The sequence below is a fragment of the Salvia hispanica genome, chromosome 3, assembly GCF_023119035.1.
Source record: "Salvia hispanica cultivar TCC Black 2014 chromosome 3, UniMelb_Shisp_WGS_1.0, whole genome shotgun sequence".
In the NCBI taxonomy this organism is placed as follows: Eukaryota; Viridiplantae; Streptophyta; class Magnoliopsida; order Lamiales; family Lamiaceae; genus Salvia; species Salvia hispanica.
In genome coordinates, this window is record NC_062967.1 from 41,475,695 (window position 1) to 41,501,732 (window position 26,038).

The following is a 26,038-nucleotide window of genomic DNA, read 5'->3' on the forward strand; positions in this document are numbered from 1 at the left end:
AATCGTTATTTAAATTCAACTTTACAAGTTATAATTGAATTATTTTTGTTATATTTATTTTATTAATCTAACTGCATCAACAATAATAGTACTATAACTATACCAGTACTTTATACGAGAAAAAATTCAGATTATTATTCTCTGTGTTATGCAACTTTAGCTAAAACTCTATTCCTCTTGGGATACGGGATATACCCCAACACATTCAAGAAATGCAATTTTACATACTACATTTGATTATGATTAAGATGGACTACTATATCATGCTATATTTGGTACATGTTTAAGTAGGATAATGATAAAATGCAAATTCTAGATATTATATGAATTTCAAATTATAATCTGGACCGTTAGAAAATGTCAACAGATAACAAAATAACATCAACAGAAAATGTCAACTCAACATCAACCGATGACAATGTGTTAACATTTTCTGTTGTTGTTATTTTGTCATCTGTTGACATTTTCTAACTATTCAAATCTTAGTTTAAAGTTTGTATAATATTTATAGTTTGCATTTGATTACATCCATATTTAAGTTTATGTATTGTATTGTAGTACTCCCTCCGTCCCAGAGAAGTTGGCATACTTTGAAAATGGCACGGGATTTTAGGAGGTTTTGTTTTGTGTGTTAAATGGAGAGAGAAAATATAATTTTTATATTCATGTGAGAGAGAACTTTTTCCAAAAAGGGAAATGTGACATCTTTTGTGGGACAAACTAAAAAGGAAAATGTGTCAACTTCTCTGGGACGGAGGGAGTATAGTCTTTTGGTAATACTATCATACTCCACGTTTAGCTATATATGCGAGTGAGTAAGTAGATACTCAGGATACACATGCCAAAAGATACATGCCTTTTGTAATATTATCATGTTGTCACAATAACACACATGAATTTTCTTTTAAATGGTTCGAGCTTACAAAGTTCTTTTGTGAGTTTAAAATTCGACTATGCAATCTAAGTTCTTTGAAAAGGTGGCCACTTTCCCAGACATATTGACCAGCCAACCGACTCAATGACTCGCAATCATAGCGTATACACTAACCCTTATTAGGGACATTCCCTTACTGAGACACAAATTCGATTATCAACTTTGACATAGTGGGACGATCTACTATTAGCTAAACTAGCAAGACATTAACTTTGAAACAAACATATGTTTGAGTTTTTAAAGAAAATTTGAATGAATAATCATTGACAGTAATTGTATCAATACTTAGGGTGTGTTCATCTTTGTGGATATAGCAAGATTTAGTCTCAATTCGGAGCATTAATGAGCGTTCAGTGCGTTTGATACAAATCTATTTAGCCCTATAGATAGTCACGGCTTGACAAATCTCCACTTTCATTTCTTTTGAAAATGGTGATTATTGTAACAACATTGAAATTCGTGTCAAGAATTGAGAATGGAATATCATTTCCAGTGTTTTAAAAATCGAACTAGACCGGTTGGTTGGACCGGTTCGGCCGCGAACCGGTGCTGTGTCCGGTCCGATTCAGTGTTAAAAACCGTTGTCTAGTTGGACCGTTTTGAGCCGGAAAAACCGGCCGGTTGGGCCGGAAACCGCCGGCCAGTTGAACCATTTCAGGAGATTTTTTTTTTTGAAAATGGCTATTTCTCTTCCGTAGACCCTTGCCCTCACTGCTCTCTTGCACACAACAATCCAACTTGAAGTTTAGAACACATTTTCCTAATCTAATCTCCTGGGCTGATGATGGCTGGAGATGTCTCTGAAAATGAGGAATTGTTTAGAAATAGGTTTAAGGAGGAAGATCGAGGAGAACTAGTGAATGCCGCGGAATTGTGTTAAGAATTAGAGCCTGACATTCAAGAACAGAGAAATGGAGGCGGCGGCGGCATTGTTTAGATTTTAGAATTAGGGTTAAGAGAGAAAAAGGTGAGTAGCAAAGCAGAGAATGCCAAATAAAATGAATCTCACGACTCCCCACATTATTAAATCTAAAGATAAAATATTCAATAAAATAAATAAATCATTCAACTTCCACAAAATCACGTGACTGACTTATCATTTATTCCTAATTATAATGCACATTTTATATATATGTATATATATATATATATGCCCATAGGGTCCTATTCTAATGCTTTTAGCACCCTAATCCAAAATTAAGACTAAATCTCCACCCTTGGATTTTAAAATGAGTGGATGAGATTAAAGCTCACAAAATCTCAATAAATAGTAGACAAAATATCAACAAAAGGGTAATATCGTCATTATGTTATCATATGATAATTTTCGTGAGTGTTTTTTTATATCAACATTGTGTATTACAAATATCAACAATATGACATTGGAATATCAACACATTTTTATTGAGATTGGACATGCATAATATTGAGATTTTACTTTCTACAATATATTGAGATTTTTTGTTACATTTGTTGAAAATAGCTGCTTATCAACATGTACTGAAAATTGAAATATAATTTATCAAATTTCATCACCCGAACATCGTCGGAACATATGCAATTGAGATATCGTTGGAATCCTTATTAAATTATCTTTAATTTGATATATTTTTTATAAAAAATAATTTAAATTGAGAGAGTTACGTAAATTTAAAGATTTGAGATGATTTTGAGGAGAGAGAAAAGTAGTTAGTTATAATTACTACATATAGGATTTGACATTAATACCCTTTTAATTTAATTAATAAATATTTGAATTTAAAATATATTACACTTGACATCATATTAACCACAAGATCTTCTAATCTAATGGTTGAAAATTGGTCTCAATTTGGGATTGGTAATTAGTTAGCAATTGATTACATCCCTATGCCTATAATATAAATTAGTATTTATTAATTTCAGTATACCGGTTCGACCTGTGGTTCAACCGGTTGGACCAGTTAAACCGTGAACCAGTAGTTTCGCCGGTTCGATCACCGGTCCGGTTTTTAAAACATTGATCATTTCTATCCCTACTTTATAGAATACCCCAACTCTAGGGGCATACTCATCCGCCCACAGTCAAATCTAAATTAAGAAAAGTCAAAAAAAATTCCAACGTACCAAAACTTGGCCTAATTCATGAATTGAACACCTATGGAATGGTTTAATTATGTGAGCCCAGGAACCACAATTCGAACCAGCTTTCGTTTCTAATAAAACCCACCTGATAAGCTTTCGAAACTTCAGCAAACGGCCAAACAGTTCATGCATTGAGGACCTTAATCAAAATGTGGCATTTTTCATAGAGATATACATCCCCTACTACTTCAGCGACTCTCAATAGAGATTTCCGCCATTCTCTCACGTTAATTTATCATTATAAAACCTAATTTCCTATATTTATCAAAAGAAATATGTTTACAAATTGTTTACCATCATTTATCATTATTTATTAATTTAATTAATGGAAAATAATAGATAATGAATAGTTATCCTTTTACGTTGTAGATTAACTGGTTAGTAGACTCATGATTATAGAACATATTTCCGATGATCCTATTGAAATTCTTCCTATCTTGGATGGCCAGGCATTTCAAGAATCTACAATCTTATTCAGGGATGTGATCAAATGAAAACTCTAAATATTGTACAAACTCAAAACTATGATCTCGACCATTGAAAAATGTCAACATATCACAAAAAATCGGTATTGGTCTTACTTGTCGCAACTACATCTATTAAAAGAATGTTTTCTGCTATAAAATTTGTCAAGGCAAACCAAGAAAATAGGTGGGAGATGATTGATTGAACGGCAATTTTATCGTACATTCCTCCTCCATTTTGAGTTTTGGATCCGTCTCTGATAGGTTCATCCAATGAATTCTTTCCTACACTAGTACAAATAGTATGATCTTTGTTCTCTTTATTCACTACTCAACAAGTATTCTCTGCACAAAGTATTATCCTTGTTCTTCTGTTACCATCATCGATTACACTCAACGGTAGTTGCGGTACGTTGGAGTGTACATGCAGCTCTGTGCAAACTCCATGAGGTCCTTGGGTCTGGGGAGACGAGTAGCGAGGCCTGGGAAAGGCAAAATAGTTATTTCACGTTTGATGTCTTCCCTTTCTTAAAAAACTAGTTTCAGTTGTATTTGTTTTGTAGAGATCTAGTTTAGGCAGCCTTACCGAGATCATACGCCTTGGCAGCCACAGTGGCTGCAATTTGAGCTGAGATTTTTCTAATGCCTGTAAATGGAGGATATATCAGTCCTTTCGCGTAGTTCTCCTCCGTTGCCTGAGCTGCCAATGCTTCCGCTGCCAGCAAAAGTGTTAGTTTAAATGAGGCGTACAAGAATAGAAGATGAAACAAGATTTATGTATTTTACTTACATGCTGCCAAAAGCAGATCGTCATGCACACGAATTGTACCAGACATTATCAGTCCTAAACCGAATCCGGGGAATATGTATGCATTGTTTGACTGAGAAAATGCAACAATTGAAGTGATGGATCTTAAATTTTTCATTAATGTTGCTAGGTTTATGTATAGAGCTGAACCTGGCCTGAAACGTATGTTTTCCCGTTGTACTCAACCGGGGGGAACGGGCTTCCACTAGCAAATATTGCGCGCCCCTAATACAGTTCTCTAGTTTTATCAACATTAACATGAACACGAAACTACAAAACTTTACTATGAGAAAATAAATACATTAATTTACCTCACTCCATGTGTAGGCTTCTTCAGCAGTACATTCGGATTGTGAGGTTGGATTTGACAAAGCAAGAATAAGAGGTTTCTGAAAGCATCATAATGATGTTATTAGATTAGTTTGTGTGTGGAGAGAGAGAGAGGGAGAGAGAACCTCATTGTTGGCTGCCATAGCCTCTACGACTTCTTTTGTGAAGGTTCTTCCAACACCAGAAGTCCCGATTAGTACTGATGGCTTTAGCTCCTGCACTTAGAAGAACATATTTTATAAAAAAAAACAAGGTCAAGAGTTTTCAAGTTACTTTTTTGTATTGCATCTCTTGTTTCACTTTTACGAATTCAAAAGCATATTATAGTACAAGCTGTCACCTTAACTGCATCTAATAATTCTCGAACTGGTTCATGCTCGTGAGCCCAAGGCAGTTTGAAATGCTGAAGAGACTCTTTGCGAGAGCTAACAATCAACCCCTGTCATATAATGACAGAGCTATTCACAATCTTGATCGGAGTTTGAACAAATATACACACGATCTGCCTAAAACAGATGAAAAAACCCATACCTTAGAGTCCACAAGCCAAATTTTCTTCCTTGTCTCCTCGACTGGAGTCTTCGCCTACAAGGGCAGAAGTGACGATCGCATGACTAAAAGCTCAAGCAAAAGACGCTATAGAGAGGATGGTGAGACTGAATAGTTACCCTTTTGGACATCTCAAGCGCGATAAGTTCAGCTATACCGGTTCCAGCCTTCCATCAGCCACAAGACAAGAAAGTTAGAAACCAAAAAATTGTAGGTAACGTGCTGTTTTTCGACATCCATATCTTGATCTTCATTAAATAGAATTTGTATAGGAACGGGAATTCAAGCATTGGCTGCAAAATCTAGCGAAAAATTGCCTAAAAAGAAACTTTTACTTTAAGAAGCTGGTATGAAAAGCAGATCGAGCCTGACCTCTCCTGCTCCAAGGAATAAGAATGTATGATCTGCTAAGTCTCTTCCCATTAGTTTTGAGGCTGAAACTACGCCAGCAAGTACCACAGCAGCAGTGCCCTGACATGACGAGAGGAGAAAATTTTAGGTCTTCGTGAATTTGGAACAGATCTATAACGTGAGCTTACTTGGGATGATATATTAGATTTACACTATTTATGTTTGAGTATTTGAAATATTACACCAAGAAGTAACCTCAAATTTGTTTAATCTATCAGAGTATGCAATGGATTATTGACCTATATTATTTCTTATCTATTTAGGTTATCACCCAAAGCAAACACCCCTCTTGTTTGTTCACCTGGATATCATCATTAAACACAAGATGGGTCGTGCGGTACTTGGCAAGAAGATCGAACGCGTTATGATTTGCAAAGTCTTCAAACTGGAAAAGGAATAAAAATGTTAATTCAATCAAGGAAATGATGGCCTTCTTTAAGAATAGTTGAAATATTCATGGTGCTGCAGACCTGTATTAGGATCTTCTCACCATAGTTTTGTTTGACGGCCGTCATGAACTCTTCTAGAAGCTCAGCATACTCCTAGAAGTAGATCAGAATGTAAGAAAGATTGCATCTCGTATAGAGAAAATATGGCTTTTAAGAAATGGGCAGATTGTGAAACCTGCCCAGTAGCTCTGTTCTGCTTAAGGCCAATGTAGAACTCGTCGTCCAACAACTTCTTATTATTCGTCCCAACGTCGATTGTAATAGGCAGGCACTGGCAAATTGCAGATTCAGGTAAGTGTTCTGTTGTTTTCAACAATTCACCCAATTTCAAAATGTGCAGATAGAAGTGAAGTTTCTAAAATTGGAAGCTATTTAATTTCTGTGCTAGCAAACTATATATAAAAAGATGCCAGTTTTTCCATGGCAGGAAATAATGTAACACAGCATAATCGATCAAGGGCCACTACGTAGTCAATGCAGAATTAGAAAACAAAGTTCACTCACTTGCTCAGTACAACCAGTTTTAATAAAGACTAACCAAGCTTCGTATGGAGAGGGCAAAAACCAAGTAATATCTACACTTACAGCTGAAGGGCGAACGCCTCCTAGAGCTGTATAGAGAGAGAGTTTCCCCACAGGAATCCCCATGCCCTGCAACATTTTGTGTGAAATTAGTGATCCATGATAAATTAGATAGGCATTTCAAATTTAATGAATTTATTGTATGAACCTGACAGCCAAGGTCTCCAAGGCCTAAAATGCGCTCACCATCTGTGACCACAATCACTTGAATAGCCTTTTCAGGCCAGTTTCTCAATACTTCAAGTATCCTTCCCCTGGAAAAGATATGTGGGACTCAGATAAGTTATCAAACAATCTTCAGTGATGTAAGAATGAGACTAGAAATTAATGGCATATGTGAGGACTACTTTACTTCTCTTTCAAGCTGATATAGAGTCCCTGAGGACGCCTGAAAATGCTGCCGTACTTCTGGCAAGCCTCACCTACGACAGGTGTGTAGACTACGGGAAGCAACTCCTCGACATTGTCTATCAGAAGCTTGTAAAAGAGCCTTTCATTTCTCTCCTGGTACAAATTTGAGAGATGGTGAGTAGAGTTATGATCATTGGATATCAGAGTGGGGGACACCCAAAATTTTACCCAGGGGTTACCATTCAAATTACAACCATCCAAAGTGAAAAAACTCAAGAAACAGAATCTTCTATATAAGATGTCGATTTTTGAACGGAGGATTCTGAATTTTATAGTATCTTTAAGCAACTTCACCTGGAGATCCATCATCGCCATGTACTTATGCAACGGCACAGTATACTGGCGCAGAATTTGCAACAATCTCTTCTCCTGCAGCTCTTGAGAGATGATAGCTGGAGGTAGAAGGCCCTTCAAATAATGTGCATCTCTCTCTTTCTCCGAAAATGCCAGTCCTTTATTGTGGCGTGGATCACGCAACATACTATACCCACTGTAAAATCCCACTAAAATTTATCACACACCATGTTCAAGAAAGTGAGTTTGACAAATTTTGAGATCACATAATCTCCAATGGCAGAAAACTCATCCATCATTTAGAAAAGCGTCATCCGTCTATCTTCTTCTAAAAATGACAAAGTTTATTCTAGCTCGAAATTCGAAGTTTATATCCATAACCACTGAAAACACACAAATGATCGTAAATAAACATTCAAGATTAAGAGTTTGAAAGATTTAAGATAGAAACGCTGCAATCTACATCACCTAGCTTAACAAAATCTCAATTAGAAGAAGTTTCTAGATCACTGAGCAGGCCAGAAACAAATTATACACACTTCAGACACGAAAAATCGAAGATATTAAACCCAACCAAAATCACAATTTCCACAAAAGTCCTGCTTAAAATCCAGCAGTGACCTAAATCTCATCCATCATTCAGAACATCATCATTCAACTACGACCAACAAAATAAAATAAAAAAAAATGCTCGCTAATTACTTAGATTTAGAAGTTTCTAGAATCACCTAGCAACAGAAATCGCCCATGGCGTGATTGGCTGATCCTCGGTGGCTCTGTCTTCACCATAGACATCTCGAACACCACCACCAATTCCACATTTATCGATTAAATCGAGAACTGATTCGCCGCTCAGATCCTTCATCGTGCTCTCCATCACAAATCTCGATCGGACACAGCTGCACCAAAATAATTTCAATGTAGACGAAAACAACACTCTAAAAACTCAATTTCATTTGTTTTTCCTTCAGCGTCTTCGCATAAACAAAGAGAGAGAATCCTGAAATGCAAAGTGTGGGCAGTGTGAAGTGATACCTGGAAAAAAAATCGGATCGAATAGCAGTTGCATGAGTGAAGCGAGGTATAGAGAAAAAGGAGTGTTTCGTGTATGCATGAAAGATGGGAGAAGAAGCGCGTTTGTCCATACACGTAGAGAGAGAGAAAATGGCAGCGGTTTGAGGAGAGAGAAACGGTTTTACCTCAGCTGATGTTAGCTCAGTTGCAGCAAATAACTAATTAACAGACTTGGCTCATTTAGATATGAGAATTCAATTCTACAACTAAAATTATACGAAATATTTATGATTAGCATACAATTAAAAGGGGATTAGTACAAAACTAAAGTTAGTGAAATATTTATATTGTAGCCATTAAGTCAATAAAAAGGTGGAGGTGAAGTATCATTACTGGTAACGTTTAGCTTTATACACAGAAATTTACCATGATGCCCTACTAGGGGAAATAATGTTGATTATTTTGAACTTTGCACGTCAACTATGCAACCCGCGCGGGTTGAAAATAATGTTGATTATCATTTCTACGGTTGGGGCTACCAAACCCCAAATACAACAATATAAAAGTAGTAGGTTCTTACTAGAGTAAGTTAACGATATAAAATTATCTGAAAATTATTAGGCTCCATTCGGTATCATAAAATTGAGCTTGTGGAATTGGAATTGTGGCCTTCAATTCTAATTCTAGTGTTTGGTACAATAAAATATTTGGAGTTGGAATTGAATTACAATTCTAATTCTTTCCAATTCTACAAATTGAATATCATGTCAAAAGTAAATAATTGGAATTCAACTAGTTATAAAATTGGCCATCTTCACACACTATACAAACACACATACTTGCACACACACTAACATACATATGCATTTCGAATTCAAATTCAAATTCAATTTCATATCAATTACATCATTCAATTCCTTCTAATTCAATTATGTGGAATTCTAATTCCAATTAAATTCTAATTCCGTGTACCGAATGTGTTTTCCAGCAAGTTGATTCAACTATATTAAATTCAAATTTTACTCTCCAAAATGTTAAGCCCCCTAAATAAATCGGTTAACCAAATAGAACCGGAAATTGATTGGTTTATACTATGACTAACTGAAAATATTTCGATTTTGATTGATTGATTGATTCTGATTCCGATCTCGACATGACTCCAATTTCGGTTAACATGTCAATCGGTTCAATTAGAAATCGAATCGACCGAATAAGCAGGTCTACTCATGTCTATTGATGTTGAACATTAAATATGGCATATACAATAAAAGTATAAAAAAAACACGTGCAGTTATAATTTTATTTTAAAGGTCATATGTATGTGTGCATATAAACAAAGAAAATGGGAAATAAACACATCAACTCGAAATCGCTCGAAGTTGGTTATTTCATAGTGGAACTGTACAGAACCGGACGCAAACGAGCCGGAGGCGATAAGAAGTTTGTGTGTTAAAATTGACACTGAATCCAGATGGAATTTCCAAAATTCTGACATGGCGTCCCCTCCCAAGACCCACATTCCTCTGCCTCCGGATCCCGGTAAATTTCCCTTTCCAAAATTTTGAAATATCTTGTGTGCAATTTGATTTGATGCTCGTAGCTAATTTTTATATGCATTTGCATTGATTTCACCGGTTGTTTATCGATTGTATGAAACCTGTGCTCTAATCTGATTAATCAGCTGAATTCTGGAGCTAATCGCGAAGCGCTGCTCGTTTTATTATTAGATTTGTGCATTTCAAAATTTAAGCGTTTTATTTGATCGGGAGTGGTGATGCTTTAGGCGGATTGATTTTGCGGTTGCAATTCGTTTGGATCATTTGAGATTTTGCTTCTTGTAATCGCCATGGAGTGTTGTTGGCGGGCGATGATTTTTTGAAATTTGGACTAAACGTTAATAGAAGCATAAATGTTGCGTGGCTGTGAGTAGGAGTCGAAATTATTGAAAAAATTGTTTAGTAGTACTAATAAAGAGCGGGTTGCTCATTTTTTGAAAGTGAAAGTTGCTGGTTCTTTGATCTGATAAGTAATGATGTTGTTGGGGAAGAGGAGAAGCTTAGTTGTATTTTGTGTTCGATCCCGTTAATTGCTATAGCATCTTTTTTCAAATGCATTACAATAGCGGTATAGGGAAGTGATATTTGAGTTTGAAATAGTAGGAGGCTAAAATTTGACGAGATAGTGCCTTGTTTTATGTAAATGCATGACATGCTGCTATTGGGCAACCCTCCAGCAAAAACTTCCTAAATCACCTGATTTCCTTTTCAAAAGTGACTTTTCTATTATTTTTTGTAGGTGACAAATCCTTAGACAGTGAAACATGTGTTCCTTCAGTTCCTATCCATGTTGTCACCCATTCATCTCAACTTCCGGAAGAATTCCTGCACCCTTCACCTGAGAAACAATTGGTCATAGGCTTCGACTGTGAGGGGGCTGATCTTTGCCGGCAGGGGACGCTTTGTATCATGCAGGTTCTTGCTTTGGTTCTAATTAAAATGATGTGTTTATATTTGAAAAGAAAACAAGAACAGATTTTTAATATATATTTCCATAATACTCCCTCCGTCCCTAAAAAATAGATAACATTTGAAACGGCACGGGTTTTGATGCACAATTGGTAAAGTAAGAGAGAGATAGAAAGAAAAAGTAATTGGAGTATTGTTAGTGGAGAATGAGACCTGCCTCATTAGAGAAAGAAAAGTTTCTTTAAATATAATTGGCCTATTTTTAAAGGACATCCCAAAATGGCAAATGTGGTCTATTTTGAAGGGACAGCGGGAGTATTACTTTGATCCTTAGTCTAAGACTCTAAGTCAACTGAGCTGTAAATTTATATGCAGGATTGACATTTCATAATTTCCTCATCCCGACGTTTGTCAAGTTAATGCATATGGTCTAGTCATAGAACTATAATGACACATTTTGATTTTCTTCTCATTTTTTATGTTAACTAGCTGTAATAAATTAAAAGGAAAAAAAAAGATAAACAAGACCTTTGACTAAGTGGTCGTACCATATTGTTGCGTCATGCTTGTATTCCTGGTTACCTGGAAAAGTTTAGTATTATAGCTGAAAGCACTAAAATTTTCTCACTAGATTTAGATTATTACAGTGACTGTTTGGATCCTTGATCTGCCTTCTATACCAAACAAAGGGCTTCATTTTCTGAGCTAGTTTTTATATGATTAATAATGCCGACCAGTTGTTCATCTAAAGAAATGCTGTTGTTAGAGAGAAACTTTATTCTTTATGCTCTTTTGCTGCTGAAGCTCACAAGTGAGGCTTATGTAATTCTCAACTAATAGCATTTTACTATGCAGCTTGCTTTTCCAAATGCAATATACCTAGTTGATGCCATTGAGGGTGGAGAGGCACTTGTGAAAGCCTGTAAGCCTGCACTTGAATCTAGCTACATCACTAAAGTAATCCACGACTGCAAACGAGATAGTGAGGTCTCTTGGTGATGCAATTGTTGCTCCTCCCTTCCACGTTCATCCACCCCAAAATGTTTTAGAATGTTTACCATACGTCCTTTTGTATGTTGCAGGCATTATACTTTCAGTTTGGCATTAAGTTGCATAATGTTGTGGACACCCAGGTTTGTACTTCCCTTTGTTGTTGATGTCAAAAAACTAATTGATCTAATGTGAGTAATGACTATCATCACCCTCAATCTATATTCTGTATGGTTATATCTTATTAGCAGGGAATGCACATGAACTCTCAGCCAGGAACAAGAAAGTTACTACTAACTAACCTTAATCAATCGTCAACAAATATGAAAACTTATTGTTATGTACTACTCCCTCCGTTCCCTAAAAATAGAAACTTTGGAAACGGCATGGGTTTTAATGCAAATTTGGTAAAGTAAGAGAGAGGAAGAGAAAAAATGGGCAAAGTAAGAGAGGAAGAGAAAAAGTAGTGGAATTAGTGATACTGGATTGTGGAGTACATTTCCTAAAATAGAGATTTCTATTTTATCGGAAACAGACTAAAAAGAAAAGAATTTCTATTTTTAGGAAATAGATGGAGTACTATTTTTTTATCTACAAATAATCCTCCTAACTTGACGTGTTAATTCATTTATTTGAAGAGTTTTGGTCTCATTTTGTGCCATCAACATCTGTTTCCCTTTTTACTTTAAGATTTTTAGTGACTGATGGGCTGTCTAGTTCTTAATTAGATATATTGTCTTCATTACTTCCAGGCTTCTTGGAGTCAATATCTACTTAAAAGTTTGCTGATATGTGTTTGTATGCATGCTTGCATGGGCAGCTTTCTTCTAGCAGCCGAATTGAGTTGCAATATTCAAAGCAGTGTCACATTATCATAACTATTGTGCTTTCGTCGCTGCCTTCAATACCTTATGGAGTTCAGAAAGAAATCTTCTTTCAATTGCTAGATTTTAATGACAATCCGATTCTTATCCCTTTTTTTCACAAACAGATTGCATATTCTTTGATCAAGGAGCAAGAAGGGCAGAAAAAAGTGCCAGATGACTACATATCATTTGTTGGCCTGCTTGCGGACCCACAGTTTGGGGGTAATTTATTTGTTCTGCACTGTTAACCTTATTACACTTTCTGAACTGGAACATTGTGAGCGTGGATCACTTGTTGCAAAATTTAGTCGTTATTTGTTCTGTAAATATAAGTTGATGTGGATGAAATGCTATAAGAGTGTGGGTCTGATGCCTCTAGCAGTCGAGCTGTAGACTAATCCTGTTATGTAGTCATTTTTATGAAAACTTTATACTCCATAATCACTATTTATAAATGAGGTGAATGGATAAGTTATGTGTATATCTTCTAAGAATACATTAGTAATGGTTAGATCGATTTATATTAGGATGAAACCTGAGTAGATAACCCTCTTTCCAATTTGGTTCATATTAGTTGGGGCAATTTCTTTCAATTCAATTTATTAAATATGGCAGCCATTTAATAGCAAATGTTATTTTATGAACTACTCTAATTGTTGATTCAAGTTTATCAAAACTGACTAAAAAGTGTGAAAGAGCTGATCTGGCTGTTGCATAACTGTATAAGCCTGATCTAGTTTTTTTAAACTCATCCTGCATGCCTTTATATATTTCTTTATGCTGCATTTGAGCTGTTTTTAGTTTGCTATTTTCACGGTTTTGGACCTTTTACTGAGTTTCACCTCATATTTTTCTTTTCCCATACCTTGTATGTTAATTGAGAGGAACTTGACACAGGAATATCATATGATGAGAAGGAAGAAGTTCGCATTCTCTTGAGGCAGGTTCGTGTTTTCTTGATCTAGTTGATTAACTTAAAATGGAACTAACATATGTTCTTCTCTTCATTAATCATCGATGGGTGTGCATTATAATTAATTGGCTAAATTTGTTGCATATCATTTGTATCACAGAATCCTTTGCAGTAAAGTATTAAGCTACTTTACCTCTTTGAAATTACTTCTATTAGATACATTGATGCCATTTCAAGTAGAATTTCAGAATATTCACTGCTGCCGACATCACATTTAAGTTGTTGGAAGTAGATGTTGAGCTCATTTAAATGCTATCTTTTTTTAATTTGGGTTGGATGCAGTCATGCAGAATGACAACAATATTTTTCTTCATACTGCCGAACTATGCACTTCATTGCATAACTTTAAAATATTCAGAACTACTCTCTCCGTCCCATAGAAATATGGGCAATGGGTATGGCACGAGAATTAAGACAAAATTGGTACAAGTAAGAGAGATGAGAAGAATGGTATGGTAAAGTAAGAGAGAGGAGGAGAATAGTAGTTAAAGTAGTGTTAGTGGGTAGTGGGACATACATTATTAAATTGTCATGACTTTCTGAAAATGGAATGCACATATTTTTATGGGACGGAGAGAGTATAACTTATAACTTCTTCCATCTAGTCTTTGCATTGGCCATGTCATTTTGCAAGACACTAAATTTGCAGATCAGGATGAGATTCAAGCTAAATTTGAAATAATTCACCAATTTCCACTGGTTTTACACTTTGATATTTGGAAAAAAAAAGTCCCCCTCTGCAATAGTTCAATGATAAACTGTTTGCTGTACTTGCCAGAGTCTTGATAAGTTGTTTTGTTCCCAGGATCCCAACTTCTGGACATATCGACCATTGTCTGAATTAATGGTCCGAGCAGCTGCAGATGATGTTCGCTTTCTTCTGTTAATCTACCATAAGATGGTGGAGAGGTTAAATGAGAGATCCTTGTGGTATCTTGCAGTTCGTGGTGCACTTTACTGCCGCTGTTTCTGCATTAATGATAATAATTTTGCAGATTGGCCAGCACTGCCTCCTGTTCCAGGTTTTTATCATCTGATATCTTGGATGCTTCTATTCTTCTTTATCTCTTAAGCAGTTAATAGATGGGTTGATAAGCATGTAGACATGAACTGTATACTATAACTATATCACCATGAATTGCCACAGAATATATAGTTACTCATCAGCATTGTTGTGATTTGCTAAGGCTCATTGTTATGAAATGTATGAATTTGGGATAATAATAGGTAGAAATGTCAGTGTATGAAAAATTGAAAATTCACCGAGGTTCCTCAAATTTACGCTTTAATAGCTCTGGTAATTGAGCTTCATAATACCAGAAAGTAAATGACAGATCCTAGTATTTACTATTGTCCAATATGAATAAGGCTAGGTGAGCTCAGTACTGGTCGTGTATCATTCAGAATACATGCAGTGCGATTGCTGCTTTGCTTTACCCAACTTACTAATGTCATATACCAGTCTTAAAGCTAATTACTATTATCAGGTTTTGAAGTGTCATACTAAGTTGAGACATAAGTTAAGAGTTGCATGGCATGTAACTTTAGGTCAAAATTGCTCAAGTGATAGATTATTTTTGGGGGAATTGCAATTTTTGTTTTTGATGGATGATCTGGTACAATCATAAAATTCATCTTTGGTACTATCAGCATTTTTAATACATGTAATGTAAATTTGGGAGACACTTGTATGTTATCTTATACATGCTTCAATACTGCAGAAACTCTGATTGCTGATAAACAAGCTCCAGAAGAAGAAATCCTATCTGTTCTTGATGTTCCACCAGGAAAGATGGGATGCATAATAGGCAAACGAGGAGCTAACATATTGGAAATAAAGGAATGTTGCAGGTATATAATTTTGGACAAATTATAATCTCACTTTGTCTCATCCGTGATGGCATTGAATTCTTATCTTGGCATGTCACCAGTACTGAGCTCATCTGAAGGTGCAAATGCCAATTAACTTAGCTGTGAAATAAAAAGAAACTAGTCGCTCATATTTTTGTAAATGCTTACCTCTCTTGTTCGGGTGAAACTTGGGTTCGATTTCATCCTTCCTTATTATGTATGCCTTTGCAGCGCTGAAATCTTCTTCGGAGGCGATAAAGGTCCTCCAGACAAGGTTGGTATTTCACGTACTGTGACTGTAAATGCTATCTTGCAAATTCTTACATCTTTTCATGTTCATTTGGAAATTCTGCTGTACTAAACCTATTTTCGATTTAAATGAAATAAAAATTGTCATGGCCTTTAAATAATGGCACAGACGCTAACCAGTTAGGCCACACCAGTTGCATTTGAGGAAACAAAATACAATCCCCCCCCCCCTTCTTGTTACCATGCATTCTTCTTTTTCTTTAGAATATCAACTGTGAAAAGAAACTTTATCAAAGTTCCCTAGGCTAGGAGATCTCTTACGTTGTGATGTATCACGGTGCTCGTTTTCTATAATTGCATAACCTTTTATGTTAGCTAATTTGTGTGGCTTCGGTGCAGGCCTTCATAATTGGCCCGGTTAAGCAGGTGAAAAAGGCAGAAGCAATGCTAAGGGGTAAAATGCTACATGTCTACTATCACTAGAGCTCGGATGTAAACAATGTAAGGATCGTGTGCTTGTGGAAAATATGGGCGAAAGCAAATCTAGTCGCATCTACTATGATTTGTATTCGTATGCCAGACCAAACATGAATCTGGGACCTTCCTGCCGTTTTAACTTAAACTCATCTGCATATTAATCTTCTGCGTTACTCCTTCAAGTCATAGATATTCATTCATATATGCATGCTTTATAGTGAAATGCCTGGACTAATTCAGAACATGTTGTGTCTAGAGGATTTAGAGAGTAAAAGAGAACCAAACGACACAACGAAAATATCACTGATTTGTATAACAAGCAATCTCCAATTAAATGGTATATAGTACTTCGCAGTAGAAATATCTGCTAAATATTATAACATGTATATTTTTCAAATTTCTGTAATAGAACAAACAGAAACACACAATAACAATATGGGCAATCAGTGCAATAAATAGTGCATTATCACACCATTGCATCCATGAAGCTTCACGTGTGCCAAAAGCCCTATTGTTGATCAAGTTCCTCGGCAGCGAAAAATGTAGCAAACAAGTATTAGGCAGTTTTGAGGAAAAATAACTCATTTCTGGAAACTTCCAAATTGGTTGTGTTGGCTGCTGCTTAGGCTTGAGAAGAAGTTGTCATTTGTCGATGCCAATGTGACCCCAGATTTACCGAGCATAGGCCCACTGCCCATAGGCCCTCCCATGTAAAACGGAGGCAAGGCTCCCTTGTCTTCCGATGGATCACTCAACCCACCAACGATGCCCACACCTGCTAGGTTAACCTTTTTAGCTGCAATACAAACATCACCATCAATAACTAATCACAAGGATTTCAACATTCTGAAATTTTCAAGCAATGGGTAAAGTACAACAATAAAATGTTGGATATATTGCAATAAACAAAGATCAAGAGAGTTAGTTCAAGAACTATCAGGGAGAGTATATGCAATGTACTTACGTGCAGTTATATTTAGGTCAATTAATCCACGGCTAAGAGAATCAGACCATATTCCGGATTTGACTTGAAATTCTTTCTTGGGTGGGGGAGCAAAGGTTTCAGGAGAAGATCCCATCATGTTTCCGTTGCTTCCTTGGTTAGAAGAACTCTGGTTGGATACCACTGACGAAGGATCTGTATGAGAAGTGAAGACGCCGAATGGGTCAGAGCCATCAAAATTGTTCATTGGAACATTAGCGAATGGATCGGAAATGCTGCTTGTTCCATCAGATTTTGAAGCTCTGCTGCCAACTGGATTAGGAGCAGCAAAAAAATTCATCGGTGCAGAAACAGCAGGAGTAGGGGCTGGCTGAGAGGCAAATAGGTCGACATCAAACTGCAGAAAGGCCCCGAACAAGGTTAATCAGCTGGATTGGGTGGGGGGGAGGGGGTTCAATGCATTTTCAAGACTAAAAAAATGCAATAAATAGTCTAATCCTGTAAAATTGAGATAAAACTGATAAACTAGGTGCCTTGCCCTTTGCTGAAATACAATGATAGCTTTACCTGTGGCTCGGGATTTTTCTCTGCAGCTGGTTGAGGAGTGGCTGATACAAAAGCAGCATCAGCAAATAAATCAACCTCCGATGGATCATTGTCCAAGGAAGTAGACTTATCTGTTGGAACAGATACAGGGACATCCAAGAAGTCACCCAAAAGATCTTGTCCAAAAAGATCGACTTGTTGGCTTCCCGAAGACTGTTCTGTTAAACAAGAAATACATTTAGAGATAATACACTTATATCTGTGCTAGAAACAGCATAACTTTCTCAAGGCAGGCGAACAAAGTCATGCACAAATTCTAATCAAAATAACCATTAAGAATATATACTCCCTCCATCCCAATAAATATGAAACGTTTGTTTTTCGGCACAAGGATTTTATGTAGTGTTGTTTTGTGAGTTAAAGAAGAGAGAGTAAAGTAAGAGAGAGGGAAAAGTAGAGATAAAGTTATTTCTATTTTAAGAAACGTTTCATTTTTAATGGGACAACTCAAAAAGGAAAACGTTTCATTTCTAGTGGGACAGAGGGAGTATTTAGAAACTAAGCAGTGAGAGAGGAAGCCATCAGGGGTTTATACATTAGTAGCACTGAGAAGTTACGAGTGTCAGTGTCAAATGTGAATAGAATCGTAAAAATACAGATCCAGTCTTTTCATGTGCTTATTATGCCGCCGCACCTTACCAAATTACATTAAGAGCTATTTCTTTGATTGATGCCATGCAAATAATTTCATGTCTACGGACTTCCTCATATATTAAATTAAAAATTAAAGGTAACTTTTGAAATTATATGTTTTATTATTTAGATAAAAAAATTTGAATCAAATGACCAAAATTCATCAAATATTTATAGTTAGCGACTCAATTATTTCATCTGATCTAAGATGTGGGATGAGTTAGCCCACCAAAATAGTGATAAGAACCAGCCTGACTAGTTAGCTTAGTATCATAGTGATATAATTCAGTGAATATATCCAAGGTGACTAAGTTCAATATCAGAAGTGTGGAGGTTAGCGAGTTAGCACACATATAAATCCATTCTTTAGTCCCATATTCAAGTGAAACTGTGAATGTGGAGGAGAAGTATCACTCCCACAAAAATAGAAAGAAGTCTAGGCAATGCATCTAGGAAGAGATGAGCTTAAAGCACTGATACTTACTGGCACCTGACGTCCCTCGAGGATCAAAATCATCAAAATCTTCATCATATGTATTTGAAGATGTATTTTGTGAAGAAACTGAAACATATTCATCTGGCTTGCTGGTTTTTGATGCACCAGAGGCCCGAGAGTCTTCAGCTGTGCTGCAATAATCATGGAATTCAGAGAAAAGAAAGCAAGAGCCCTATTAAGCAAAATGAGCAATGACTAAATTTCAAACTTATGAAACCCAGGGTGCAGAAGTCAGTGACCAAGGAGTTTGTGCAAAATATAATCCCATTATATAGTAGTATATCGAATGAAGATCCTTTAATTCAAGAGGGAAACAGTTACTGAAAATCCCCGAACTCCCTGGGAGAAGAATAATGAAAACTATTTTGGCACTGGCAAGTTGGGGGGAAAAGGCGTATTAAAGGGAAAATTTCTGTAAGTTAGAATTTCTTCATCATTTCAATCAACTAAAATCCATTTAATAAGACAAATGCAACATTTCACATGGATCAAGTCAAGAAGAATAAAGCATATATGAAGAAATTGGTGTCCTCCAAATCAAGCACCAGTGATGATAAATGATGTCCGAATCATTTGTAGGTCACTCAAAAAAACAAGAAAAGCTGTGATAATATTTAGATGTTGAAATTCTTACTGAAAATGATGGAGAAGTGTGAGCTAAAATGCTAAATTGCACAGCAATATATGAAACAACACAAACCTGCTACCATTAAGAGATGACTTTTTTTTCGAATTAGTGATCGTTCCATATTTATCTTCACCAAATTCATCCTCCTTATAACCAACATTAAATGATTCTTTGTCGTTTGTGCTACTGAAACCTCCATATCTCCCACTATTAGCAGAGCTAGAGCTGAACGATGCGGTACCAGATTTGAACGTTATTCCAGATGAAGAAAGTCCAACATACCTAGCAAGCAATGACAAAGTTCATGCACCACCAAAACAAACAGACAGAAAAATAATTAGCAATAAATGAGAAATTAGACCTCCCGCATAAACTTACTTATCACGATTTGCAGCAGCTTTATTCCTGACTTCCTGCATTTTTTCTTTATTATTCAGAAGAGCCACTATAGTTTCTGCTTTTTTTCTCACATTGATCCCAACATCCTTTCCACTTGGTTCCACATACTCAAAACTTGCCAGAGACTGGAACATAAAACGAAATGAGGAAGGAAGGAATCATATAGTAATAAACTTAAAACCTCTATTAGCCAATAGCCTTCTAGAGGTTTTCATATGTTAGCAAGTGCATTAGTAATAGTTGGTCAGGACTGAAGACACTTACAGATATCTTAAAAGTATGTTCTATTATGTCATCAACTGCGCGTTCTGAGCCATGTCCCACCAGATACTCTATAACGGTCAATGACTAGCACAGGAGAAATTAAGAAGGCAATAATTCGGAAACAAAAAGTTCAAAGAAGAAATTAAAAGTAAAGAACAATGATAAAACGTTTTCATTTTGCCCTGAACAAAATTTGATGCTGGTACCTTGTAGACAAAACGCCAGTTCTTGCCAGTCTCAGTCAGTCTTGTCCAGAGGACATTCATCACCATCTGGCATTCAGTGCTGCACAATATGCCAACAGATAAGTGAAAAGAAAGTAAACGGACAAAGAAATTTAATGAAAATGAGAAAATAGCCAACTTCTGATAATTTTGTAAGTGAAAAGAATATGAAGTACAATTTCTTTGTGGCTTGTGCAATTTCTGCCAACACTGTGCCATGAGGACCCCAAGGTTCATCATCTGTAGCATCCAAAACCTAAAATAAAAAGAACAAGTAAAAAACCGATCTTATAGATGCTGATTTTTGGAAATCACTAGTAGGAGTAATTGGCAGCAAAAGATGCACGTTTGATAGAAATCCAATTGAATACGGTATTAACTCGTCACTACAGGTTTAAACTACTTTTCTAAAGTTCAAACCACTTAACTGATTGAGCAACTAGGTAGGTATGTAAGAAACAGATTCTAAAGGCACATTTGGAAACTGAATATCATCAGAAGAAACTCATAAAATATAAGCATATGAGCTAGGCTAAGTACTCAATACATTGAGGCCCCGTAGAATTACACGTGGACCAAAAAAATAGCATTAGGTTATAGTAGTACATTGTTTAGTGCCAGATGATCAAGGATTCCTTGCTTTCTCACCATCAGCTTTTGGCCACATTTACCAAACAATAAAACTACTCCATTACTTTGATTTGATAACAAAACAACGGCGTCAAGCAAACAACATAAATCCAAGGAAGTCAACAGTTAACACCAACAAAGTCCTACTTAAAATATCATCAGAAGAACCTCAATATATCTGAAGTAGTTTAACTAGTATCCAATATGTTTTCAAGGCTCACGATACCGATAACAGTAACAATCAACTAAATAAGCTTTCCAATTTAATTAATTGATCCGATGCCAATACATCCCAAAACAAAATTAACCAACGAAATTGAGCTCAGGAAACGGCGAAATCACTTGAACAAATTTGTGTTACCTTTTGTTCTATCTCTGGAACCTTCAACACCTTCAGATTCACTTCCCTCTTGCTGCATTCAAACGCAAAAAAAAAAAAAAGAATGAGGCATCCTTTCACAGTGCGAGATTACTAAATACTTGAATCTTAGAATCGATAAATAAAACCACATACATTTCACGGACAGTTTGATCAAAAACCTTCATGAAATCCATGGCTGGATCTGCTGGAATACGAGATACACTGATCGAATTCTTCAATTGGATAAGATCTGCGGATTGAACGGATCGATTGAACTAATGCGAATCGACGAAACGACAGCACGTGCTAAGTGAAATGGAGTGATAATATGTGCTTTTGGGGATGATGGTGTGAATTTATATATTTTCCGACTCAATTTACTTTTTGTTATGTCTGTATTTTCAACAATTATAAAAAACCAATTTTAACATTTGCATAAAAATATATTAGCATTTTTTTATTAATTACGTATGTAAGTTTAACTTATAACTATAAAATCCAATGCAAATGGCAGTTGTAATGTTAGGGTGGCGAAATGGATACCTTGACTCTGAATAATTGGGTATCCACACGTAAAAAACGTTTCTACACTTCAATCAAAATCCGACCCATTTATTATTTTGGATACCTATAATTCGATGTGAGTATCCAAACCTGACTAATTAGAACCAAAATATGCTGAACAGTGCCAATATAATGTATAATGTCAATGCAAATATTTGGAGTTTAAGTTTTTACGTCTTAGGACATAATTCTCTTAAAATATTTTTGATAATCCAAGAATTAAATAGAGGCTTCGACCGGAAATGCAATGTCATAAAGAGTAAACTCTACCGGTAGGATGTAGCTCAGTTGATTTTGGAAAGATAGATTTGTCCCAATAAAGAGAAAACTCATAAGGTGTTAAATATTGATTTTTCACATATAAGGTTATAGTTTTGTAGTGATATTGAAGTTGACATAGAAAGAGATATCTCATCGTCTAAAGATAGTTGAATCATAATTCTTTCTATGTAGTCTCCAGTTACTTTCCGTCACATAGAAATACGTAAATTTGAAATGACATAGGATTAATGCACAATTGGTAAAGTAGAGAGATAAAGAGAAGAATAGTTAAATTAATTTTAGTGGATATAGTTGTGGCAACTTTCCATAAATGTAAACACCCATATTTTTATGAGATGAACGGAAATGGAAAGTACACATATTTTTATAGGACGAAGGGAGTATATAACTTCTAATATCCCTTATTTAGTTATTTTATTGGTTTTCATAGTACTTCATTTTCTCTTTTTTTTCATTTATTTTTTTCTCATATTTTTTCTTTATCTTCAATATGGAGTAATATTTAATTTTTTAAAATTTCGTGCTAAAAAGTAAAAATGCTTCAATTGTGAGACGGAATGAACAAAGAAGTTAACTTCTAGTTTTGAAAAACAAAATTGAATTATAACATTATTAAATACAGACAATTTATAAAATTGTTCGGTTAAATTTTCCATTTTAAGTAAGATTTTAGCAAAATATTTTACTCCTATTGCTAATTGATTTCTTATCAACTCAGCCCAATATCCCTAGATTTTATTAAAAACATCACACATAATAAATTGGATCTTAATTTTGATATTTAATGGAATTACTCAAATTTCGAATTCCCAATTTCCGACTGTATCAATTCGATTTTCCACTAGTAATGTAGCACTACTGTATAAGTATAACTAACCAAATGTTTGCAAAAAATGCAATAATCACTTTTTTTTCTCATTCACCATGCATGAGACATTCATCTCACACTTTAAAATTTTCAAGAAATTTTTTTAGAAGATACAAGCTTTTAAAAATAAATGGAAATTTTATAATAATGTTAAATAGTTTTTAATTTATTGATACGATCATGAAAGTCGTGCGTCAAAGTTTTCAACTACAGCTGGATTCAACCGGCAATCGTCCTATCGAGATGATGTCCGAAAGCTCTGAAACTGCCAGCAGAACTGGTTGAGAGTTCCAGAAGGAACACCCGGCCGGGTGTTTTCACTCTGCAAATCACCTGACCGGGTGAAATGGCGAATGGCGCAAGGGGTTCCGGAAAGAACACCCGGCCGGGTGTTTTGCACCCTGCAATTCACTCCGACCGGGTGAATCATCCGAGACTTAGATTTTATGGGCCAATTTTCTATTTTTGGACCCTTAGTATAAATACCTTTTGAGGTCATTTCATTTCTTAGTAGTTGATTGAAATTAGAAACTTGAGAGTTTTGTTTCCTCTTTTTAGAGGGTTTTACCCAATTCCTAATTTTAGGTTGCTTGATCATCAATTGATTCAATCAAGTATGATCAAGTATAGGTATGCCGTACGCATCAAAGGGTTTGTGAATTCCTTTGAGTAGTGGAGTCATTAGTTGAATCCAGCATGTTGAAGATTGCTTAGAGTCATTAGTTAAATCCTTTTGGGTCTAGTTTTTGAAGGCTAGATTCACCCTATCCTTTATTGTTTTTGTGTTGCAATTGAAGATCAAACATCATCAAAGGGTATAAATCTTGGGTTAATGGACCATAATCTACATTGATCCATATCATTTGTAGTTGTGCAAGCTATACAAATTTAAGATTTTTCGGGTAGTATTGTAATACCCGCTCTTATACAGTACCTTTTTTTGTGTTTAATGTCGAACTAGAGAAATGTCACTCTCTTGTTTCGTTGATATAAATAGAACTCGTTACCCCTTTGTTGATACTTAGTGTTGTTAGTTTGCGAAACAAATTAAAGCGAGAGTCGAACAAACTAAAACAATCTAATATATGTTTATGAAATATAATGAACATGGAGAAAGAAAATGAGAGATGGGAAGGAGAGACCGATGGAATGGAATTGGAGTGGGAGCATAAGATTGGGCTGACTTATTTTAGTTGGACCACTATTCTTAATTAAGTTTGGAGCCAAGAGAATTAATTTGAGTTGGGCTAAATAAATAATTTAAGAGTGAGCTGTTTTTATGTTATAAAAAGGAATGAGCTGGGATTATTAAAATGGCAGGACCTGCAGTTTAGTTCCCGATTAAATCTTAAGCTCGTTAAGGACAAACGACCAAGTATTTGTTCCAATAAGAAGGTTTACTAAATAATTCCGCGATGATAAATTTAATTCCCGGATTTAATTTAGTGCTCGAATAATTTGCATATAAGGTAATGCTCTCTTTGTTAAACGAATAATTTTGTGAGCCTCCACATAAATTGAATCTCTCGATTTAATTAATGCTCAAGAACTTTTCTATGAAATAAGAAAAAGAATTAAATGCTCATGCACTTAGGATGCATTCACGTTAAGTTTATTTGGCTTCTTAAAGCCTAATTTAAGTATACTTTATTTTTCTAAAGGGATGTCATCGCACGTCAAGTAAGACCAAGTCGAGGAACTTTCAATTAAGGAATTAAGCTCTGAGGTGTACATATATTTCAAAATGTGAACTTGCCTTTTAGCATGATTATGTGAAAAATTATGCTATGTATGTTTTGTCATGCCTTTTATGTTTTATGGAATGTCTATCTGCTTGGTTATGTCAATTATGTTTAATCGAATTCGGGTCCTAGTAAGGCCGCAAACCCTACTCGGACTAGTGCACACATATTACGATCGTGAGCTAGCTTTTAAGTTGGCAGGTCCAGTGACCGTCGTGGAATGTGGTCACATTCCCGGTTCACATACGTTCAGATATGGTATCTATGATGAACTTAGGTTGCTATCGTCTTTATGAACGAAAATAATTTTAGTAACTCGGGCCTTTTAAGTTAAAATCCTGCGTTCACTCAACTGTGGCTAACAAAACTTGTATGAAAATTATGTTTCGGCAATGTGCCCACTGAGTATATCAAGTACTCAGCCCTGCATGTTTCGTTTCTCACGTGCAGGTTGAACGTGAACGAGGGGCGAAGGTGTTGAGCAATGGCAATAATAAGTAGCACTAGGATGCCCAAAGAAATGTCTCTTCACACATACTTCTCTGTCTTGGTCTCTTCCGTTGCACTAGTAATTTTGTACTAGGATTTCTTAGACTAGTTATCGTACTCTGATTTTGATTGGCATGTACCACTTTCGCATTTGAAACACATGTTTGAACTTGACTCACCATCTATGCTTACTTCTTTCTATTATCGGGTTTTTATTTAGTCACGATATAGCCACACTCACTATCCTTAGTAAGATGTGGTCGTAACAAGTGTTTGCTAAATTGTACTACTAGTACTTATTTTGTAATATAGAAATATGTTACTCTCTGGGGAAACGCCGGTGGAATGGGTTGGTGACATGGGCGGAATGCCCAGGATGGGTGGGATGATGCCCGATATGGGCATGGGTATGAGTGTTTTTGAACTATGTATGTTTGTTTTACAAAATAAAATGATTGCACTTTCTCTATATTCGTGTCGAATTTTTAATTATGTATTTGTGAATTTGTTTATTAGGCTAGGGCGTCGGTTAATTCTAGTGCTAGCCTATTATTGAGTTGTGGAAAGTCCTGATGATGTGGCAGACTGTAAGAAGTCCTAATGGTGTGGCAGGAGGTGTTTTTGGCTATCCTAAAATGTTAGTCTATTGGCTAAGAATTGCGGTGTTC

The 26,038-nt window shown here is 35.8% G+C and overlaps 3 protein-coding genes across 3 annotated transcripts; 1 reads left to right on the forward strand and 2 right to left on the reverse strand.

The window, feature by feature from the left end:
• Positions 1-3,628: 3,628 nt before the first annotated feature.
• On the reverse strand, positions 3,629-8,398 carry LOC125215536 (NADP-dependent malic enzyme-like). Its single transcript, XM_048116978.1, has 19 exons — positions 8,392-8,398; positions 8,085-8,255; positions 7,357-7,552; positions 7,004-7,155; positions 6,800-6,905; positions 6,655-6,720; positions 6,245-6,340; positions 6,091-6,162; positions 5,922-6,005; positions 5,582-5,680; positions 5,329-5,376; positions 5,192-5,245; positions 5,001-5,099; positions 4,786-4,875; positions 4,642-4,719; positions 4,481-4,555; positions 4,313-4,403; positions 4,109-4,237; positions 3,629-4,004 (listed from the first exon to the last, which is right to left on the reverse strand). Exons 2-19 carry the CDS (start codon positions 8,231-8,233, stop codon positions 3,916-3,918), a joined length of 1,773 nt encoding a protein of 590 aa, XP_047972935.1. The 5' UTR covers positions 8,234-8,255; positions 8,392-8,398; the 3' UTR covers positions 3,629-3,915.
• Positions 8,399-9,758: 1,360 nt separating this feature from the next.
• On the forward strand, positions 9,759-16,414 carry LOC125213340 (piRNA biogenesis protein EXD1). The gene is made up of 10 exons (XM_048113831.1): positions 9,759-9,909; positions 10,666-10,841; positions 11,691-11,822; positions 11,918-11,968; positions 12,817-12,913; positions 13,589-13,635; positions 14,470-14,686; positions 15,386-15,515; positions 15,747-15,789; positions 16,164-16,414. Exons 1-10 carry the CDS (start codon positions 9,864-9,866, stop codon positions 16,245-16,247), a joined length of 1,023 nt encoding a protein of 340 aa, XP_047969788.1. The 5' UTR covers positions 9,759-9,863; the 3' UTR covers positions 16,248-16,414.
• A 116-nt stretch (positions 16,415-16,530) lies between these two features.
• LOC125213339 (clathrin interactor EPSIN 1-like) lies at positions 16,531-21,760 on the reverse strand. Its single transcript, XM_048113830.1, has 11 exons — positions 21,579-21,760; positions 21,426-21,477; positions 20,611-20,690; positions 20,417-20,495; positions 20,211-20,294; positions 19,926-20,071; positions 19,620-19,829; positions 18,908-19,050; positions 17,752-17,948; positions 17,206-17,581; positions 16,531-17,037 (listed from the first exon to the last, which is right to left on the reverse strand). Exons 1-11 carry the CDS (start codon positions 21,617-21,619, stop codon positions 16,823-16,825), a joined length of 1,623 nt encoding a protein of 540 aa, XP_047969787.1. The 5' UTR covers positions 21,620-21,760; the 3' UTR covers positions 16,531-16,822.
• Between the last annotated feature and the right edge of the window lie 4,278 nt (positions 21,761-26,038).

Excerpts from the sequence above, each read along its gene's own strand:
- LOC125213339 (XM_048113830.1), bottom strand. The coding sequence starts at position 21,619 with ATGGATTTCATGAAGGTTTTTGATCAAACTGTCCGTGAAAT. Across the intron at positions 20,072-20,210 it reads AACATACTTTTAAGATATCT|TCTCTGGCAAGTTTTGAGTA; the intron begins GTAAGTGTCTTC and ends TTTATGTTCCAG. Across the intron at positions 19,830-19,925 it reads GCTGCTGCAAATCGTGATAA|GTATGTTGGACTTTCTTCAT; the intron begins GTAAGTTTATGC and ends ATTGCTTGCTAG.
- LOC125213340 (XM_048113831.1), top strand. The coding sequence starts at position 9,864 with ATGGCGTCCCCTCCCAAGACCCACATTCCTCTGCCTCCGGATCCCG. Across the intron at positions 9,910-10,665 it reads TCCTCTGCCTCCGGATCCCG|GTGACAAATCCTTAGACAGT; the intron begins GTAAATTTCCCT and ends TATTTTTTGTAG. Across the intron at positions 13,636-14,469 it reads TTCGCATTCTCTTGAGGCAG|GATCCCAACTTCTGGACATA; the intron begins GTTCGTGTTTTC and ends TTTTGTTCCCAG.
- LOC125215536 (XM_048116978.1), bottom strand. The coding sequence starts at position 8,233 with ATGGAGAGCACGATGAAGGATCTGAGCGGCGAATCAGTTCTCGATTTA. Across the intron at positions 5,100-5,191 it reads TTTGGCTTGTGGACTCTAAG|GGGTTGATTGTTAGCTCTCG; the intron begins GTATGGGTTTTT and ends ATTATATGACAG. Across the intron at positions 4,238-4,312 it reads CGATCTGCTTTTGGCAGCAT|CGGAAGCATTGGCAGCTCAG; the intron begins GTAAGTAAAATA and ends TTTTGCTGGCAG.